At 51.2% G+C, this 18695-nt stretch overlaps 1 protein-coding gene across 14 annotated transcripts in view; it reads right to left on the bottom strand.

The window, feature by feature from the left end:
- Positions 1-17352, bottom strand: part of CELF4 (CUGBP Elav-like family member 4) — a 314194-nt gene extending 296842 nt beyond the window's left edge. For all 14 annotated transcript variants that reach the window (XM_061130753.1, XM_061130754.1, XM_061130750.1 and 11 more), the window contains exon 1: positions 16908-17352. In XM_061130753.1, coding sequence (XP_060986736.1) covers positions 16908-17193 — 286 coding nt within the window. In that variant the 5' untranslated portion in view covers positions 17194-17352. The remainder of the gene's footprint in view (positions 1-16907) is intronic.
- Positions 17353-18695: the final 1343 nt, after the last annotated feature.

Below are 18695 nucleotides of genomic sequence, written 5' to 3'. Positions count from 1 at the left end.
TGGTTGCCTATCTCTTCTCCAGGGGATCCATATTCAAGTGTGTTCCTATGTATGTCCGTGAGTGTATATTTCTTTGTGTGTCTGTATATGTGTGTGTCTGTGTATATGTGTATCTCTAAGAGGGTGTATTTGTGTGAGTTACCTCTGTGTGTCTGTAATGTGTACGTGTACTTGTGTGTGTGCACGTGTTTTCAGAGCCTCTGTGAAAAATGGTGTGGAATGATTTAAGAAAACGTTAGCCTGTAATGTCACAGGGCTTCAGCATCCCCATCTGTAAAGTGACGGCGATGGGAGAGATGATTTTTTTATTTACTTCCATAAAGGGAGCTGCAGTCATGGAAATGAGGTGGGCTTGAGAATATGACAGATTTGGTTGCAAATCCTGGCTCCGTGTCTCTGTAGCGTGTAAGCTCCGTCGAGTTGCTGCTCTCCGAGCTTCCGTTCCCTTGGCATTCAAAGGGGCACCGTGACACCTCAGTCACAGTTTCGTCACGAGGATCGGATGAGATAAAATAAGCAAAAGTCCTATGCGTGCCATGTGGTAGGTCCTTTGTCAATAGTATCTCCTGTCCATCCTTGGGCCCTGAGGTCAGCGCGAGCAGCCTGTTTCTGACGGAGCAGGACTTTCAGAGCTCCCTGTGGTCTGATGCAGGTGCCGGCACTGAAGACATGACATGACATTGAGCCTGGAGATTTTAACTTTCACACCTCGCTTCCCCTCCTTTCAGCTCCTTCCAACCTCACAACGACCCTAAGAGGTGGGGTGAGCAGGGGTCACTGCCGTGATTCTAGAGAGGAGAGAGCTCTGAGCGGGGCATCCAGACAGGGCGAGGCCCAGGTGTCCAGCTCCATGTTTGGCACGCCGGCCACTTCTGCAGTGGGCAGTGTCCAGGGCCCCAAACACTGCCTGCTCCCAGGGCCCCCCTCAGAGGATCTGGGCTCTCTTGCACTGTCAGGGCCAAAGGAAAGGAGATTTCTCAAGACCCCCAAAGCACAGAGACCATCTACTGGACAGATTCAAAGAAGGAGCCTTTTGCACAGAATCAGAGGAGGTGGCCGGCGGCCGATTCTACCCTTCGGAGGAATCACGAAGGAATCATGGCTGGTCAGTCGTTGAGTCGGCTCCGATCTGCCTGTAAGGAGCAGATGCCCCCTTCCCCCATGTGGATGGCCAAGGCCAGATTCAGTAGCTGTGTCACCCACCTCATGTATAGGATTTGACTCTAAGTGATGCTTGCTGGCTTCCCCAAATCCAAACCACCCCAGAGCAGAGTGGTGTGGCCCCAAGGGCAGGGGAGCAGATGCCCTGGAGTTACTGAATGGACTCAGTCTCCCAAGAAGATGCACTCAGCTGCACATTTAACTTTGCACAGGTTGGTAGGGAAACAAACAAACCGAACGGCCATTCCTTAAATCATTGCTGCCCTTCGGCCAGCGGCTGCCCAGCAGGCCAGGCCCCAGGAATCTGCCTGCTTGGCTAGCAGCCAGGCCTCTGCCCCCTCTGGTTTGCCTGGGCCCCTTCCCTGGCTCACCAGCGCCCGTTCTGAGTCTGAGCCGCTCTGCTGAACCCTGGCAGGATTTGACCAGGTTGTAATTTTCCTTCATGATCCCTTTTTCATTTTTCTTTATAAAAAAGGTATCAACTGTACCTGATTGCAAGAAGGATGAAAGAGGTAATAGACAAGAAAGCACTTTACGGATTAAAATGCTATATAAATGGAAGGCATAGTAAAACATAAATGAAATATATAATTTAACATCCATGATACAGTCTATAAGATGCAAGGTCTGACTTTAAATGACCAAAACACCTTTGGCACATAGGTTATATACGTATGGTAAATGGTAAGATATAGGACTTAATTTGGTATATAACATGATTTAGAGTACATACTGTGATCTGTTGGATTATATAATACCTTATGACATATCACATTCCTAGCACAGAGGAAAGTAGAATAAAAATCAGTCGACATTAGGCTATTTCGGCATTCAAAACACCAGCCCCAGATTTGCGATTTTAACAGCTGAAGCTGGGATGGCGAAAACTAAAAATATGAATGGGGAAGACATCTCCATCGACCGGCAACATGGCCCACAGGGCGGGGGTCCGTGGGACGGAAGAAACCCCAAGAATAGGTCTGGGGAGAGGGCCTCTTGGGAGGAGGTGGAGGAGGCCTGCTTGGCAGTGATTGTTCCTACTATTTATGAGGCCAGATGAGGAGCTATAGGGCTTGCCGTGGCCCCCGAGTCTGCTGATTAGCTGGAGATTATATTGATGATGTAATAAAAATTCACTTTGTCTATTAAGTTTCACCAGGACAATCAGGAGAGATTAGATAAAAATCAGAGGAAATGAATAATAGAATGGAGGAGAAAAGCCATGAGCCTCCCTCCCTGCCATGGTCGCTGTGGGTCTCCCCTTTCCCTGCCCACAGCAGGGTCTGGGTCCAGAAGCCCCCGGCCCCACACCCAGGCAAAGCTGAGCTGGCAGCGTCCCCGGGCTGGAGCTGGGCTGCTCTCCGGGAGGGACTTGGTGCTCCAGATACGGCGCTGGTTTAAGTTTACTGACTGTGTTTAATATTTGATTAGACCTCTGGCTTGGCAGCCTCCTGGGTGCGCAGGCCCTGCCGGGAGCCAGGCAGGGTCTCAGCCCCTCTGCTGCCTACATCCTCGGGTCCTGCGGCGTGGGGGCGGGGGGCCCATGTCCATGTCCTGGCCACGCAGTTTTAAGCCAGGCTGGTCCATGCCCGGGAGCAACCAGAGGCCTCCTGGCCCCACAGTGTCTCTCTCTGGTCTGGCCTGTGCCGGAAATTCCCCCCTTAGGGATGTTTCTTAGGGTTACAGCCTGGGCTCTCAAAGGTCTCCGAATGAGGCACATGTCACCAATGATGGTGACGCATTAAGGTCCATTAGCCGCTAGGGGTGCATCTGCCCAGTTTGATTTGTCAGATCAGCAAGAGGCAGGACTTGGAAGGGACATGAAAGGGAGGTCATTTGGGTAGGGGACTGTTGTCCCCTGAGAGCCTGGGGCTTGGGGCTTGTCCCCTGGAGGGGCTCAGGGGAATGCAGAGGAGGCTGGGTGACAGTGACCTGGGAGGGCACCGGAAGACCGTGTCACTGACCTCCACGTCCCTGCGGGGAGCAGCCAGCCGTGTGCAGTTACTCCAGCTCCCTGGCAGAACCCAGTTCTGATCCTTTCCTGAGAAGCCCCAGGGGTCGGGATGATGCCAGGGCCAAGCTCTATGGCAGGCCTGAAGGAGGAGTCTCCCTCCCCTGAAGAGTGGGTCACAAACACAGCCGCATTCGGGCCCCTACGGGTCACCTCGTCTCTTCCTGCTCCTCTGGGCTGGGTTTGTCTCCCAGAGAGGAAGGAGGTGCCCCGATTGCTCCTCTGCAGTAAATGTGCTGCCTGGGGAGCCTGGCGCCCTTGCCCTGGTGAGCTGTCCACCCTGGGAGCGGCTCCTCCTGGAGTCTGCCAAGACTCCTCCGGCCACAAGACCAGCGTCCCCCCAGGAAACGCTGTCCTCGGCTTCCTCCCACTGCTTGGCTGCCTGCAGCCACTCCTGAACTGGGGGCCCCCCCAGACGAAGGGTGGGGGGGCCGGCAAGAGACTCTTACCTCTGGAACCCCCAGTTCACCTGTCAGGGCGTTCAGCTGAGTAAGCCTGTGGGGGACAGTCTGGACTCCTGCCTGGGTGACAGGAAACATGGGCAAGGGTGGAAATATTTCATGAGTAATTTCTCAGCCCAAGTGGGCTGCTGTTGGGACAGCTGAAGGACACTGCAGCCCCAAAGCAGGTGAGGCCTGTCCTTGAAGGTCCTGTGTGTGTCCCCAGCTCCCTCACACGTATCTGCAACCCCCCTACCTACCCTTGCCCCCATCTCTTCTCCCTCAGCCGAGCTGGTAGTGGGTCCAGATTTATTCAAAGTGAGACATTCCTTTATCCACCAGCCAGAGAATGAGACTTCACTGCAGTGGGACAAAACCGAAACATAATGGAACAAAACGAAACAAAACAAGCAGGCCGTCAGCGAGCCAACCTCCCTGTCCGACTCAGCCGCAGCATCCCAGCCCGGCTGTCCCCACCCTCTCTATCTGGGAGCCTGGGCCGAGCCCCCTGGGCAGGAGGCTGGTATCCTTATCTGATGTCTCCCCTGCGGAGGGCTGCTTTCGTTCCCCATGCAGGACACCCACATTGGGTAGTCTCCTCTCTTTGTTGGTCTGCTTCTTCCTAACACACACAGTTATTTCATGGTGGTGACGGTGGAGCTTCACCTTCTGGGGAGAGAACTTGACCCTCTGGACACCTGAGTCACGTGTGAATCTGCCTCCTCGAGGGAGCCCTGTTTCTGCCCCATCATCCCAGGTTCTTCCTGGTGCAGGGCATGGTGTGGCTCCCCAGTTGGAATGCCACACTTGCCCTCTGCTTTGCAGAAGGCTGCCCCCAGCCCCAAGGTTGGGAGTGTGACCCCGTACTCCTCCTGGGGCTGGTCTCTGGTCGTCATCCTAGCAGCCGACTGGAGCCGATCCATACCCCTGCTCCTGCCCCAGCAGGATCCTCTGCCAGCCTTAGGGGACCCTCTTCTCCTGGCCACGGAGCTTCTGCTGCAGACCAGCCCGGCTTTGCTGACCCGGGTCAGAACGCTCAAGAGTTACCGTTTGACTGAGAAACTTGAGAAACTCAGGAGAAACACACCAAGGCTTTGGAGACAGCGTGAGTCAAGGACGAGGGTCTTGCTCAGATGAAAGCCGGAGCCTGGCCGCCCCCTGCTCAGCTCCGTGGCCGCCACCTGGGCCCCTGATCCCATCTCTCCCCTCCTCCCCCGGTCCAGTCGTCTGCCACTGTGACCTGATCTGCAGAGTGGCCCCTCCCTGCCACCTCTGGGCACGCTTTCCCTGTGGAGACACTGCCTGGTCATCTCTGCTGCACTCCTCTCTCTGGGGACCTGCTCCGGCCCTTGCAGCCCCAGGCCTCACCCTCTGCTCCTCATTCCAGTGGACTTTCAAAGCTGCCCAACACAATCACAACAGAATTGACTCGAATAAATCTAATAACTCACTTATTGAAATCATCAAGATGAGAGCAAAGAGGAGGTCTTGGTTTTCCCGAAAAAGAATTTTAAAAACTGCAAGAGGAAATGAGGCCTGGCAAGAAGCCAGTGGTGGCTCCCGCTCTGCGCCCCTCGCTTGATGGGACCTCGGTTGGTGCCCTGGGGTCTCGGCTGGACCTGAGGGGGCGGGTGAACTGAATGATCACTCGTGAGTTGGCCCTGCAGCCGGGCCTGGATTGTCAGGAACACGGTCAAGTGTGCCAGTGTGTCTTCTGGGGGGCATTTGGGGAGCCCTTTGCGGAAGCTGAGAGATATAACAATTCAGAGCTGGACCCGCATCAGACCCCAAAGTATGGAAAAGATTCTGGTGTCCCAGCATACAGAATGAAGAATAAAACCCATACTAAACCATACACTAGTTATTCATGTTTGGAACGAAACAAAACACACACGCATACAGAACTGCAGCACTTTCTCTGGATTTTCTGATTCTCCTCTTATTTCACGTTGATGCTGTTTGACGGGCACCCTTAGGTGCAGGCTCTGGGTCCCATGAAGCCCACTCCTGCACGGGGCTCCCCCCCTGTAAGAGGCAAGCTTTCCTCATCCTGTAGGGGTAAGGAGTGGGGTACGGGGTCGAGTCAGGACTGTGGCAGGATCGGTGACTGGGCTTCAGGGGCCCGGCTTGAGAGTCGGAAGAGGGCAGGCAGCCGCTAGAGGAGTGTGGCGCCCTCCCACAAGCACAGTTTGGGGGCTCCTCCCCCAAGTAGGGAAAGTCTACAGGAGAGGCCCAGCTTCTGGGTTTGGGCTGTGCTCCTTGGTCGAGGCCTTGGGGCCCAGGAGGGGACGAGGCTCTGCGAGCGAGGCGGGGGTGCCCTTGGGCGCTACGACCTGTCTTCCCCAGCACCTCTGTGGCCACACCCAGTGCCTCGTAGGGTCAGAGATGGGAGTGGAGAGCAAGGTGGGGATCTGAGAACTGTCCAAGGTAGCCTAGAATAACGAGGCAAGGCCGTTAGCCCCGGGGGGTGGGTGGGTGATTGAGCAGAGACTGGCCAAAACCCTTGATCCCAGGGACTGGGAGTAAGCGCCTGGCCGGGCTCTGAGTGTGCCTGAGGCCAGGACGGGGAGACAGGTGGCCTGTCTGCTGAGCCCAGGTGCTCCCATGCCAGCCACCCGAACCACTTCCTCTCCTTCCTCCTCATCAAAGGTATCTCCCCTGCACCTGCAAGGCTCTTTTCCTGTTATCCACCGTCACCCCACTCAGGGACCCGGCCTCTAAGGCAGTCTCCCTTCCAGCTGCCGCCACAGGCTCTGGGAACAGAGAAAAGAAACGAGCCGAAATGTCAGCTCTGTTCTCTCTTAGCCAAGCCCCCAGCCACTGGAGTCTCTGCTGTCCACTCCTTCCCCAGAACATCCGCCCTGGTGCTGCCCAGGATGGCCGAGGAAGACCATGCATGGTGTGACCTGGGCTCTGGCAGGAAGGCCGTGAGGGGCCAGGGCGGGCCTGCAGTGATTCCAAGGTCAGGGACGCACGGCCTTCCCTTTTCTTCCTGCTCACTGTGCCTGGAGGTGAGCCTCAGTGAGCAGGAACCTTCTACAGTCCAGACCGCTCCAACCCCACCGGCAACGCCGGTGAAGCAAGACCTTAAGCCTCTGGCTCCTCTGGTCTCAAGAAGCTAGTCACAAGGTTGGTTGGATTGGGTGTCTTTTTCCTTGGGACCCCCTAAGCTGCAAAGGGTACACACTGACATCCCCTGGGGGCCAACGTCCCCGCCATGTACCTGGCGATGCGGCTCCAGGCTCACACCGCCCCTCAGAGATGGACCTCTTCACCCAGCAGGCTCAAGGATGCTCACTGTGCTCCATCTGATGAGACCAAACCAAGCCAAGTATCGATTTGACAGAAAGATATGGATATGTTAGGTGGATAATGGTGAGGGGATCCTATTTCTTTCTTTTCCTGTTCAGAGAACACCTCTCCTCCACCTCACCCTGTTGGAAAGCAGAGGCCGGATGAAGGAAAGTGTGCTCACCGGTCACTCAGGGACACCTCCATCTCCCTGGGCTCCTTCCAAGGGTTCAAGACCAGGGAGCCTCTGGGAGCAAGGTCCCCCTTTCCCACCACGGCAAACACTCTCGACGTCTTCGCCTCTCCATATATTCTTAGAACCAGTCAATATGATTAATTTTACATGGGCCTAATTTCCTGCTTTTGCCACGGAGTCCTCCCAGCCTCGCCCATCAGCAGTGACATGATACAGTTTCTGGTTATATTGGTCAACCAAGATATTGATATTATTAATAATGGATATCTATATGCTGACCTTTGTCCACACAACTGAATCACTCTGGGCTGGCTGTCACATTTCTTTAAGAGGTATTGATAAGCCCATTACTGGAAGGGCATGTACAATCTTAGGTGTGTGATTTCACTCACCTTCAAGTATCTCCTGTGCAAATCTACCCTTGTTGGGTGAGCTGGTATGGGTACGATGCCATGTGCAAGAGGGAGTCTGCAGGTGTGTGCTCGTGTGGTGAGTGTATGTATGTGTGGACATGCGTGTGTGAGTGTGCGTGTGGATGTGCGTGTGTCTGACTTGAACACCGGCCCTTTTAGAGCTGATCAAATAGTCAATTAGAGCATTATAGGGAGGTAGCAGAATCAGAGAGTGCCTACAAATACACTGTGATGTAGTGTTTGATCTTTGGATGCCTCTTGTCTCCTAGGACTAGCGCAGGAGGCTTGGCTTTATAAGGATATTATTAGGTTGATGCTTCGTTCTCTCACTGTACCTGCCAGGCAAGAGGCAGCGCTCACTGGGACCAGTCTGGCCAGAAGCAGCCACGGGGAGGTTCCCTGAGGGCCACGCTGCAAACTGGACTTTGGGGCCCTGCTGCTCCCAGCCTCGGTCTCTGAATCTGTGCAGTGGCAGCAATGCATCTGGCTTGCTTCAGGCCAGAGAGGGAGTTTGACTCAGCTCAGCCTCCCAGCCTTCTGCACGGAAATTCCCAGTCAGGGGAATGCTTGACACTCCATAAGGCCTTGATGTTCCATACACACTGGGAGTGTGGCCCGTTGCCTACTAGAAGGTTGCCCTGGTAGAATGCACGTATTGTGTGCCCACGTGTGTGTGCACAGAGGCACACAGATCTCATCGCGTCTCTCCATAACTGCTGTCATCTCTGTCATTCCTACGTGGGTGGACAGCGTGTCAGGGACAGTGCCTCCATCAAATCTGTCTACACTGATCCGTTCCTGTTTGGACCCAGACACAGTCACTTGTCGGGGGAGCCCCCTCTCTTGCCCCTGTAAAGGGGAGCCAGCTAGCTAGAGAGATCTTTTGGATCCTCAGACATAGTGTATGAATAAACCAGACATGGATTAATTAGGTGTGACTGCATCATTAAATTAGAATAATGAACAAACAGCCATGTATGGCATTCAAATCTGCCTAGAACAACTCCAAAGGTTGCTTTCAAGTAAGTCACCTGTCAGTTTATAGGTTTGGGGGACTCTGGAGAGTGAGGTTCCTGTCATACCTTGAGAAGTGGACTCATTAGGCACCAACTAGTCCAGGCAAGGACCATTCTTCAGCGGGCACCCAGATTCTACCACCAAATCCAAACAATGGCTTGGTTCGATACAGCATCATCTATGCACGCTTTGGCTGTGAGCATTTCTCAGAGTGAAATATGACAGTAGCACGGTGCTCAAGAGACAGGAGGGAGAAGTTAAGAGGTGTGGGCAGCGGATGTGAAATGTATCGATCCCGTAATATTTATGTGGATGCGCACATAGACGCTTATGCACGTGCCCCCACACACAAACACACTCACACACACATACACACACACATCTTTTCTTTTCTTTTGCATTTCCATGAAGTCTGTTCTTATTCTGTTGACACTCCCCGTTTCAGCCAGATAGATCTGAAGATGAACTAAGTCCCAGTGGTGTAATTTTAGAAACAGCTGCGCAGCGGCGGCCCCATGCCCTCGGTGGGCAACACCCCTCTCCCTCCCCATCCTAGGACGGAGCGGCTATGCAGTAAGATGTGTTTGTCTTTAACAAAGAGGAAGAAGCAACAGCTCAGAGAAAAGGAAATGAGAAGGAAGGTCGCTTGCCTCACCTCGAGCAGTGGGATAGCCTCATGCAAGGGGGCTTTGTTATAGCAAGATCTGTTAAGTAATCAGAAACCTTTGATCTGGAGCCGCTCTTAACAAAGGTGATAATTAATTAAAGCAGAGTGTATTGCACTAAAGTAACATTGCGGTCAGTTTATGCGCTGTCCCGAGCCGGCCTTCGGAAGCCTCCGTCAATTAAACTCTTGTTGGAGGCCAGTTCATTATCAATTCCCCCCCCAAGCTTTGATCAATATTTTTTGGCTGTTCCATCCTCGCAGAAGCAGTACTGTGTCTGTGTCGGCGAGGGCACTGGTTTATTTACATCTTGCAGATAGCCACGTAGGATTTGTTCCTCAGCTGAGCTGCTGGGAATCGCTTCATTTGAGTGTCAGTCGGCTCATGCTGGCGGGGAGATACAAGGGAGGATAAGGGAAACCAGAGGTGGAGCGCGCAGAGGGGAGAAGCCCCGTGAGCGCACGGTCCTGAGCGCGTCCGCTGCTGCTCCCAGAGGGACTCAGAAAGGAGGGCAATTGCCCTGGGGCGGCCCACTGACTGCTTTGTTGGTTTCTGTGGGCAGAGCTGTGGCTTGGGCTTTATACCCATCCCGGGACCACTGGAGATCGGATGAGTGGAGATGGAGGAAGCCCTTAGGACAAGCACATCAACTCTGGAAATTCCTCTGTCACTATTTCTACCCCATCATTGTCCTTTTGCCCTGACATCTTTAACCACACCCTCATGTCACCAAGTGGAACATGGATCTTTCTCTCCAGGCCCACTGTGGGATTTCTGAGCGCATCTTAAGTAACAAGGGGGGAAAGAAAAGAGGGAGATGGAAGAAGATGATAAAAGGGCCTCAACAGAGCTGGGGGCTCTGTTCCCCTCACCTAGGCTATTTGGGCAGGATTAGATGCTTTCGGTGATTCTTGAAGATATGTGTATTTGAAGGGCTGCAGAAAAGGTGAAAGTAAAGGAAGTGAACATGTTTTCCTTGCAGAGAGCCCAAAAGGTGGGCCACCAGGTCCCTGCCACCTCTGCATGCATTCAGGTTAAATGCAGCCCTCTGCTTGCCAGGGCCTAGCTCGACTGACATGACCAAGTCCTCTGTGTGTGTGTGTGTGTGTGTGTGTGTGAGAGAGAGAGAGAGAGAGAGAGAGAGAGAGAACACTACAAGAGGAAAGAAGGACTGGGATGCCAAGGGGCAGCAGGTGGGGTAAAGAATGCAGTTGGTGGAGGGAGTGATCCCTGCAGAGAGCTGGGCTCTGTGGTTAGCCACTGAGATCTTGGATGCAAGGTCATTTCTAAAACGAGTCAATAGGTGAGCAGAAGTGGGCAAGCCTTTGAAGAGCAATGAGTGAGGGGAGATGAAACCTCTCCCCGACCTGGACATTTGGGTGGGGATATCAGGCTGATGAACAAGAGCACACCTCCACACTGGAACTTAGATCATTGACAGATCCAAGCCACGAGTTCTGAGGTGGAGCATGCACGTTAATCACAAGGACAGCGTTATTCTCTTTTCTCCATCAACCATCTCCCTGACCACACATACAGCCTTGCAATATGAAACTATCCCTAACATCATCTCCATGCCACTTGAATTCATCATGTCTTCCCTGCACACACACACACACACACACACTCACTCACTCACATTTACACCAACACCCACGCAGGCTGCAGCAACTTCCCTCCCCCAGCCCTCCAGTACCCAGAGACACACACAGGTTTTCACACCCTCCAGCTCTTCTCTCAGCATGTCACATGGGATTTCCCTTCCAAGTTCAGAAGCTGCTGCAGTTCCAGCCACTGTAAACCAGTGCTCCCAGCTACTGACTGGCATTTGGACCTCCCAATTTTCAGTTTTCTTTTTTTCTGCCTATGATGTTGGAACTTAATTTCTATTGCCTCTTCCTCTCCTCTATGGAGTACTCATTCCAGATCTTCTCCAGTGGGATCCCTCCTAGGTCCATTTGGAAACTGACCACCTTCCGGTGATGTGGAAGGTGTGAGTTGTGCAGTGTTTTCCCCTAATCCGTCAGAGGCAAATGAACCCAGCTGTTTTCTCAACCAAAGAGGTGGTGTCTTGGATATCTCCTCAGGCCTCACTCAGAAACTCCTCTCCCATCCTGGTCTATAAATTACAATAACGAGAATGATGGTGATAATAATGACAGTGACGGCCTTTGCTCCAGTCACTGGAGTGTGCTGAGATCGCTGGGTATTAGGAATGCCCCCTGAAAATAAGCTCCTTGAAAGCACTCTGAAAACTTTACAATACACAGAACAGAGGGGACGTTTGCATATCTGTGGCATGCATTTTTGTAATTGTTTTCCTTTGGGTTGTTTTTAAGCTATGACTTCATTCAAGAAAAGCTTTTCTTTTTGTTTTATTTTGGTTTTTTGTTTGAGAAGCCACAAACATCAGCCAACTGGAGCAGGTGGAGAGAGTGAAAGTATGCCAAGGGGGTTCTTTCAACCCAATCTAGAATTCCCATTAAAGCTGAGTGGGGGGGAAAAAGAGTGTTAACATCTCCCTGTTGAATTGCAGTAAAATCTAGGCCAGCCCTGGTTCCCATATGTGTGGGATGCGCTTAGTCATGCTTGCACATGGATGCATGTACGTGCACATGTGCAGATTTATTTCTCTGTGTGTGTGTGCGTGTGCACACATGTGTTGATTCTCAGGAAGTGTGATAAATGAAATCATGCACAACCAGCAAATAACCACCAGCATCTTAAGTAAACTAATCATTTCCCAGTAGTTTTTTTCCTTACTCCTAAATAGAATACTTAGCAACATCTGGAATTTGGAGGTTTTTAAAAAAGGGGCTGTGGTTTAGATTTATTTTAACTTTGCAATGATTACTATTGCTAATTTTCTTTAGTGAAACTTATTTTTTAAAATATTTTTCTTCTTTTTTTTATTACAGCATTCTCATTTTCCATCTCTTTCTCACAAGGCAAATCTTTCTTTTAAAAGCTAGATGTGTGTGTCCAGCCACTCTGCCAGTGTCTTTCCCTGGACAGAACAGAATTTTTATTTTTCCAAAGTGTGTTTTTTTTTTTTTTTTAAGTTCATCTTAATTGAGCTGATGACCATGCTGATACTTTGGCTTCCCTGTGTCTTAGACTCATTTGAAAACAGAAATCAGATAGAACCTCACTGGCTTTAATTCACCTACCTCGGGAAAAAAACAACAACGAGCTCTCTCAGCTAAAGTCAAGCAGCGGAAACTCGGTGATTTTCTTACATCTTACACAAAACTATGAGACATAATTTTATGAAGCTGGTCACAAATCACCCAAACATAATCATAACCCTTGCCCTTTCCCTTTCCCCCAGTTGCACTCCAAATCAAGGGGCCTGAGGAATTTCCTACTCAGATACCATTGAAATGAGAGGTTGTGAACCTGACGATGAGTATATTTCAAAATGATATACTCTCCAAGCTCAATTCACAGAAGGTCCCATTACTCTGTCCCCACCCTCCCTCTGGATGTAGTATGAAAGTATGAGGGGCTGAAGTCCCTGAAGCTGTGGCTCCCAGATTGGCAGCCCCCGGGGCTGCTAGTGGAGTATACTTTCCTCCATGTAGTTGAGGAAAATCTCAATGCAGAAGGGTTATCCAGGCCACAGATCTGTTCTGACTAGTTAACAAGAGGGACTGTGATGAGGACTCGGCTGTTTAGATTAAAATGCATTGCAGGCTCTGGGAACAAGCACACATCAGTAGTAAAGGCTGTTTAAACCTTTGGGGACAGCCCTATGTTTAGATTACATTAATTCATAAATATTATACTAAATACCACTTAAATTGGACTTAAATGACTTCAAAGATAATGCATTATAATATGGCTATCCAGAGAGCACTAGTCTTTATGTCTCCCAGTAACTCAGTCTTTGCTGCCTCCTATCCTGCTAGACAAGACCAAAGTTATGAATGGATTGTGGCTTGTTCATGTGTGATCCACTAACTGCATGTGTGTGTGTTAACGGTCATGACTATGTGTGCGTATGTATTTTCAGCCCTGCCTCTCCTCTCCAGAAAATACAAGGAAAAAAAGAGAAATAAATAAAAAGTGAGAGAAGGGAAGAATTAGACTAGTGGGTGACCTGTTTCTTCCTCCAAAGGAGAACATATCTACAGGAAGAGGCAACATTGGTCCTCAGCTCACTTTTGCTGCTACCCCGGGAGTTTACCTCTCTCTTCTTTAATCAATAGCACAATGTCTTTCTCTTTGGAGCCTGGAAAAACAATCTTTCTCAAAGTGCTTCAAACAGGGGAGAAAAGGAGGCTCTGAGTTGGCTGGGAGAGTTTGCATTAAACTGGATTGTCTTTCCTAGGTGTTGTTTCTTCAAATTGTTCTGGGCTTTTTTTCTTTCTTTCTCACTCTGCCTGGCACCCAGATCTCCCTTTGCCCATTTGCTTTCTGGTCTCCAGGGGGTGAATTTACCTTTACAGTAATCACCCCAGTCCACAACTGCTATTTGCTGCCTCCCCAGCCCAACAGCCTTTCTCTGATACGGCTGAGTTTGCTCCACAACACCCACCTACTCCCTCCTCCAGACTCCCAATTTGACTGGAGTAATTGCCTTTTAAGGTTCACTCTACGCATGGCAGGTATTCCATTAACCCTTAGAACTCTTTCCTTCTTTAGTTACCAGAGATGGCAGGTGGCCAACAAATGGATACCCACCTGAAATCTCATGCACTTAATTTAATTTTTACTTATTTTTTTCTTCTTCTCTTAACCAATAATATACTTATTCCATCCACACTGGAGGCCAGTATCCTATCATGTCTCTCAATTTTACCCCAGTCTGATTCATTAGAAGTTAGAAATTCAAGCAGGGGAAAGAAAAAGCCACAAATATACCCTGAAACCAGGCTTAACAAAGGCACGTTTCTATCTCTAGCCTCATGTTATAATTCAGAGTTGGGGGAAATCTAGAAGCCAAATGCAACCCTCATTCTTCAAGCCTCATCATGCTTTTTGACTTAACAGTAATTAATCACCAATGGCAAGCGAGTAATTTTTTAAGGTGGCCGGAGGCTTATTTTATCAGGATTAGCTAATAAATCAGGCTATATCACTGAAGGAGGAGTTCAAACTCTTCTAGGACTGAATAAACCAGCCCTCGGAAACTGTCTCATTTATTCAGCTCTCTCGGATCTTCCAGGCACTGTTAGGGACATTGTGGCCCAACCTTGCCTATAAAAATCCAAGGGATGGAGAGGCAGGAAGTTTCATAGGGAAAAATATATGCTCAGGCTCTGAAGGGTGAGCTTTGACAACGAGGCACCCAGAGCCAAAGGGCCTGCCTGCCCCCGACTGAGCCAGTTTAGGGGAGGAATTATTTAGAAAATGAAGTTTGGCTTGACCTAGGAATTCTGGCCAGATATGTGTATGTATATGTATATATGTATATATATATGATGTGTTACATATGATACCACTATATCTTAACCTTCTCTGCCTTCCTGATGTAAATAATGATAATTCTACGTCTTTACTATAATAAAAGGGAGCCCCTGAAACCATCAGAAACAGAGTGATGATACCAGCAGGGGTCTTGAGAAAAGACCAAGGAATATTGTTTAAGATTATCTTCATTTAAAATAAAGAAGCAAAGAAAGTGCTCCAACCCAGATCTCACAGGGAGCTCAGTTCTTCACAACTGTCTTTTTAGCCTCTAGTGGATTCTGATTTTTTTTAAACTTTAAAATCTCAAATCCACACATGAACCTATCATTAAGATGGGCAAAGAATTTCCCTACCTCTGCTTTTTAATTTTCATTATTGCTATTTTAAAATCTGGGAACATATTAAAATGACAAAGGTTTGATACAAACCTTGACTAGCTTCTAGGGAGCTTGATTGGAAAGGGAAAAACTACAGAGATATGGTTGTCTTGAGAGGGAGGGTGATAAAAGGGGAAAACAAATATTATTTTGAAGACTGCCTCCCCATTCCACCTTTCCAGTTTCTCTTCTGAACAGACAGACATTTTCTCCATATTGAATAAAGGTTGGTTTCTCTTTCCATTACAGCCCCCACCCTCACCCCACCCCAACAAACCCAGTATATTTCCATTCTGCTGTGTTTTTGTGCTACTCAACATGCCATTAACTTTAAGATTTACTCCTCAGCAGGCAAGCTGGAAGATGCTAAAGCCAATAAAAACTGCTCTCTGGGACTCCAACTATGAAGAGTTTGGAGCTCTGCTTAGTATTCGGATGAAGGGAGGGCTGGAGAAGGAGGGAGGTTGTGATAGTGAAAACCACTGCTGCTCAGAGAACCAGACAGCTCCGCACTCTGCACCTAATGTGCCGGAGGATCAGCTCTGTTCATAGCCCATTTGTGGCCAGGGATGAGGCTGCTCTCTGTGTGTGGGTGGGTGTGCGTGTGCGTGTGTGTGTTTTCATCTTTAAAACCACCAGCTCTAACACAGCACCTTCAGCAGCTCTCCCCACTACTGTTTATTAAAAACGGAACGTCCATACACATCCCTTACAACTTCCTTAGCCCGGTGCTCCCTCTCTGCCTGACGATCAATCTCTCTCAGAAAGCATTTAACTTGCCCACACAGCTCCAGCCCCGATTAATTCCCGCTGCACACCCTATACATTACTGTTAGGGAGCAAGCACTGGGCTAATTTCGTCACCCACCAGCCACCCACACACATTCTACAACTGAACACGTTTGGGGCTCTGCCTTAAAGGTAATAAAACAAGGAGAAAACAGGCAGGCTGCAGACAATTCCCATGACCACTTTCCTAAAAAGTTGCTGGGTTTTAATTCTTTGATCATTTTGAGTCCCCCTCCTCCAAGCACTCACTAGCAATGATTGCTTCAAGGGAGAGAAATAATGTACTATAAACCTCTCTGCACGGTGAGTTTGGGATAATTTAGGATACACCCTCCAAAATGCCTATCTTTCACACACACATTTTTTCCCGAAGCCCTGCCTGATTTCTTGAGAAGGGGAATCATTTAGGCTTCCCTGACCCCCCACTCTACCCAGGGGATGGCTGGTTCCTTGCTAATTCTTGCCTTAGGTTTTGTCCCTCTTTCCTTCAAACAACCAACCCCCCACCGCCTCCTCCACCACTCAAACCACAACCGGATTATTCAGGCACACGGCTCGACAGGGAGAGTTTACTGTCAGATTGATAGCGAAATAAAAATATCTCTTTGAATTTGTCACCTTTCTTCTTTTTAGACGGCTGCGCTCCCTGCTACTCTGACCCGGAGCGGAGAAGGAGAAGACCATCTCCTGTTAGCATTTTCAGCACCACGGCGGTGGACAGCACCCTTGGTCCCCGGCCGGCTGGAGAGCCCGCCAGTCCGCTCAGCGTCCCGGGCTCGGCCGGCGCAGCCGTCCCCATCCCAATCTTTCAAGTCGCTGGACCCAAAAAGCCAAGCCCTGATTTCTCTCGATCCTCTCTCTCTCTTTCTCTTCTTCTGCTCCCGCTTCTCTCCTCACGAAACCGCGTCTATCAGCTTCTTGCCCAAAATCCAGCCTTGCCCCGGCGAACAGCTCCCCCATGCACCCCAGTCCCGGTCTCCGCTGCCCGAGCGCCTCCCTCCTCGGCGTCCGCCCGAGGCTCCCTCTCGCGCCGTCTCCCGCTCGCTCTCTCGCTCGCTCGTCGCCGGCCGCCCGCCCGGCCCGCCCGCCGCTCCTTCTCCCCGGCAAAGTTGGGAGGGAAAGGTGCACTCACCTTTGTGCATGCCTGTGAACCTGTCCTTCAGAACCGTCAGCTCGTAGATCTTGCCGAACTCCTCGAAGAGGGGCTTGAGGTCCTTCTCGTCCAGGTTGCGGGGGATCTGCCCAATGAACAGCTTGATGGCATCGTGGTCCTTCATGGGAATGGTCGACGGGTTCCCCGGGCTGTGGCTTAATCCGTTCATGTGCCCGGCGCTGCCCGGGCTGCTGCCGAGCCCGCTGGTACTGAGGCTCGCGTTGTCAGCCTGTCCGTTTGCTAACGTGGCCATCTTTATATACATAGAGAAAATCTTCTTTCCTTTTATTCTTTCTCGCTCGCACTCTCTCGCTCCTCTCCCTCGCAAGCTCGCTCGCGCTCACACACGCACACGCACACACACACTCGGGTTCTCTCCCCCTCGGTTGCTCTACACCTCGCTCTGCGCTCGCTCTCTGCTCTCTCTCTCTTTCTCCTCTCTTCTCTCGCTCGCGCTCGCGCTCTCTCTCCTCTCCCCCCTCTCTCCCTCCCTCTCTTCTCTCTCTCTCTTTCTCTCTCTCTCTTTCGGTCTGATCTGATTTTTTTTTTTTTTTAATTTTTTTTTTTTTTTTTTACATTGAACAGACAGGATCTCTGTCCTTTCCGTTTAAACAGGCTGGACCGGTTCAAGTTCGCAGTCAGACCAGGGGTGGGGGCGGCGAGTGCGCGAGCGCGGCAGAGGGGGGCGCGGGGCCGGGAGAGGGTGAGATGCGGCGGGCGTGGGTGGGGGGGGCCCGGCGCGGCGGGCGGCGGCTGGGAGCCGGGCGGCGTGGGGCGGCGCCGGCCCCCCGCGCCTCCCCCGTCGGCGGCCCCGGCGAGCGGCGGTGGTACAGTCCGAGACGGCCCCCGGCTATAAATAGCGCCAGGCGCATGGCTCTTCGGGAGGCGCTGAGATTCCGGGCCCGGCGGCCGCGGGGAGCGGGTGCCAGTTAGGAACGGGGCTGCTGGTCTTCTCTTTTGCGTTTTGGGGGTTCTTTTTGTTCATAGCAGCAGGTGCAACTTTTTGTCTTTTCTTAACAAAACAAACAAACATTGATTTTCATTTTCTCGTGGGTATGTAGGGGGGCGTTATCCACCGAGCTCTTATTAGGGCGCCAGGCGGGCGAAGCAAAGGCTGGGATGGCGGGCGGGGCGGCGGCGAAGGTAGAATGGGCGCTTCTTTTCCTCCCATCTGGTTCCCTTTATTTATTTATTTAGACTCGAAAAAGCGAGCCGGCTTGGAGGAAGTCCGCCCAGCGATCCGAGTGCGCATTGATCAGTGTCGAGAGAAAAAAAAAGCTACATAAATATATATTATGTGGATAAATCTATAGACAAGAGCTCTCTCTCGCGCGCGCGCGCGCTCTTTGCTTTTTTCCCTCGCATCCCCAACCTGCCAGAGCAACCCCAAATCTTCGCCCTCCCGCAAAACTGTCTACCGCCAACCGAGCTACCTGGGGAGGACGGGTCTGGGGAGCAGTCGGGCCGCGCCGGGGGGCCGGGGCGTAGAGATTCGGGGCCCGACCCTCGTTCCAGCCCGCCCGCGAAGGCTGGAGGTGGGTGTTTCCGTCCGGGACGGCCTCCCCGCCCCGAAGCGCGGCGGCTGCACCGGCAGGCGGCTGGCGGGAGGAAGGTAGGAGCCGGGCGCGTCGGCCGCTAGCCCGGCGGGGAAGCAGGCAGCTTCTGGGCGCGGTGGCCGGTGAGCCAGCATGAGGGACTGGCTTGATTTTGCCCTTGTCTGCTTTACTGGTTCAAATTGAAAAAAAAAAATTATTATTATTATTATTC

Source organism: Dama dama, chromosome 27 (genome assembly GCF_033118175.1).
Source record: "Dama dama isolate Ldn47 chromosome 27, ASM3311817v1, whole genome shotgun sequence".
Taxonomy (NCBI): Eukaryota; Metazoa; Chordata; class Mammalia; order Artiodactyla; family Cervidae; genus Dama; species Dama dama.
Note: the sequence above shows the minus strand (reverse complement) of the source record. Positions and strands in the feature narration are given on the sequence as shown.